This window comes from Sarcophilus harrisii, chromosome 3 (assembly GCF_902635505.1).
Source record: "Sarcophilus harrisii chromosome 3, mSarHar1.11, whole genome shotgun sequence".
In the NCBI taxonomy this organism is placed as follows: Eukaryota; Metazoa; Chordata; class Mammalia; order Dasyuromorphia; family Dasyuridae; genus Sarcophilus; species Sarcophilus harrisii.
This window is the reverse complement of record NC_045428.1, coordinates 533,248,082-533,250,301: the sequence shown is the minus strand read 5'-3', so window position 1 is coordinate 533,250,301 and position 2,220 is coordinate 533,248,082. Positions and strand designations below refer to the sequence as shown.

At 36.7% G+C, this 2,220-nt stretch overlaps 1 protein-coding gene across 1 annotated transcript; it reads left to right on the top strand.

Moving 5' to 3' along the window:
- The first annotated feature begins 1,000 nt into the window (after positions 1-1,000).
- LOC100927766 (olfactory receptor 51A4-like) lies at positions 1,001-1,942 on the top strand. The gene has a single exon (XM_012545410.1). It carries the CDS (start codon positions 1,001-1,003, stop codon positions 1,940-1,942), a length of 942 nt encoding a protein of 313 aa, XP_012400864.1.
- Positions 1,943-2,220: the final 278 nt, after the last annotated feature.

Below are 2,220 nucleotides of genomic sequence, written 5' to 3'. Positions count from 1 at the left end.
TTTAAACTATAATTTTTTTCCTTTAAGTCTTTATTTCTCAAGCAAAATGTTCTGTAAATTGTAGGTACTTACTATATCTTTGTTGAATTCAAATCATTGGGTTAAATGTCCACTGAAACTCCTAATTTAAAAAAATATATTGTTTTTCTTCAAAAACAGAGAGCCAAGGTTGATATAGATGTATTTATAATAGTTACTCACATTTGTATGTAATTTCAGGTTTTCAAAACTCTTTGTATACATCAATTCATTTTTTCTGACAAAACTCTTATTAAATGGATGCTAGTATTCCCATTTTACAGATGAAAATAATATTTCTCAAAGTAACTCACCCAGAATTACCTTGGTAGTAAGTGATCAAAGTGGAATGCACCAATTATTGAGTTATTCAAGAAGGTTAAAAGTTAGCAATCCTATCATCAGTATTTTACCCTTGCCCAGTTATTTTAAGTCAGCTGAGGAAATCTTTAAGCAGGAGGTTGCTGTCCAGATTCTTCAACAGATATCTTAATTTTTGAGGCAAGTTGTTTTTTGTTTGTTTGTTTGTTTTGGGGGGAGTTGTTTGTTTTTTGCTACAAAAAGTGTGCTGACTCTCTAAGTGAAAGAAGTGATTTTGAATTCTACAGTGTGATCTTGGGCAAGTCATTTAACTTCCACAAGCCTCAATTTCTTTATCTGTATAAAGAAAGATTATTCTAAATGGTTTCTACAATACAAACCAGCTCTTAATATATGATCCTTTGTTGTTTTGACATTTATCAAAAGGTAAATTAGGTTTTTAAGAGAAGAAAAGGGATTCCCTTCAATTTCCTTATTTGCTTGTTTTTTTTTTTAATTTCTGTTTTTATTTACCATTTAGTTAATTTCAAATGTGAAGAAAAGGATTAAAAGACTTCAAGAAGCTTCTTCCATCCCTGTAAGATAGCAGACCTTCTATAAATCGCCTTAGCTTCATTTTGGGAACTTCCTCAGACAGAAGTCTATCCCTCTTGTATTTATCATGTCCACTCTAAATGTAACAAATTATGATGATCTGTTCTTCCTCCTGATTGGCATTCCCGGGCTAGAGCATATTCACATCTGGATCTCTATCCCGTTTTCCTCTGTGTATATTGTTGCTATTCTGGGCAATTGCACCATTCTTTTCTTCATCAAGACTGAAGCCAGTCTTCATGAGCCCATGTACTATTTCCTCTCCATGCTGTCTGTCTCAGACTTGGGTCTATCTCTCTCTTCCTTACCCACTACAATGGGAATACTGCTTTTTGATGTCCAAGAGATCCATGCCACTGCGTGCTTCACCCAAGAATTCTTCATCCACCTGTTTACAGTCACGGAGGCATCAGTGCTTTCTATCATGGCTTTTGATCGCTATGTGGCCATCCGCAACCCTCTGAGATACAGCACCATATTGACCAGTTCACGGGTAGCCAAGATAGGACTTGTGCTATTTGCTAAGAACATTTTCTTGATACTCCCACTGCCTTTCCTTTTGAGACGGTTAAAATACTGTCAGAAGACTCACCTCTCTCACTCTTACTGTCTCCACCAGGATGTCATGAAGCTGGCTTGCTCCAACAATAGAGTAAACATCATCTATGGTCTGTGTGCTGCTCTTTCCACTATGCTGGACTTGATCTTTATCACTTTCTCCTACATTATGATCCTTAAAACAGTGCTAGGCATTGCAGCCCCAAAAGAACAGTTCAAGGCTCTCAATACTTGCATCTCACACATCTGTGCTGTTCTTATCTTCTATGTGCCTATGATGAGTGCAGCAATGCTCCACCGCTTTGCCCAACATGTTTCTCCTTTGATCCACATTCTCATGGCCGATGTTTTCCTACTGGTGCCTCCCCTCATGAACCCCATTGTATATTGTGTGAAGACCAAGCAGATCCGAGAGAAGATGCTGGAGAAGATGGGTCTGAAGAAAAGATGAATAAAGGGAGGGAATAAAAAGAAGGGGTAGGGAAACAATTTATATTAGAAAACAAAAAGTCAAAGAGAATGTTTAAAAGTTTCTCAGTTGTAAAAGTTCATTAAGAATCCTTATCCACTGAAGAAAAAAAAATAGGAGTAGGAATATGAGTCAAGAAAATTAGTGTAGATGAAATATAAGGATGATTGAGATGTAGACCTCTTCCCAGGAAAGTTTTGGGGCAAAGTGCCTTTTCAAATGTTAAGATTAGATATGATCCTTAGAATGAGTTTGAGCAC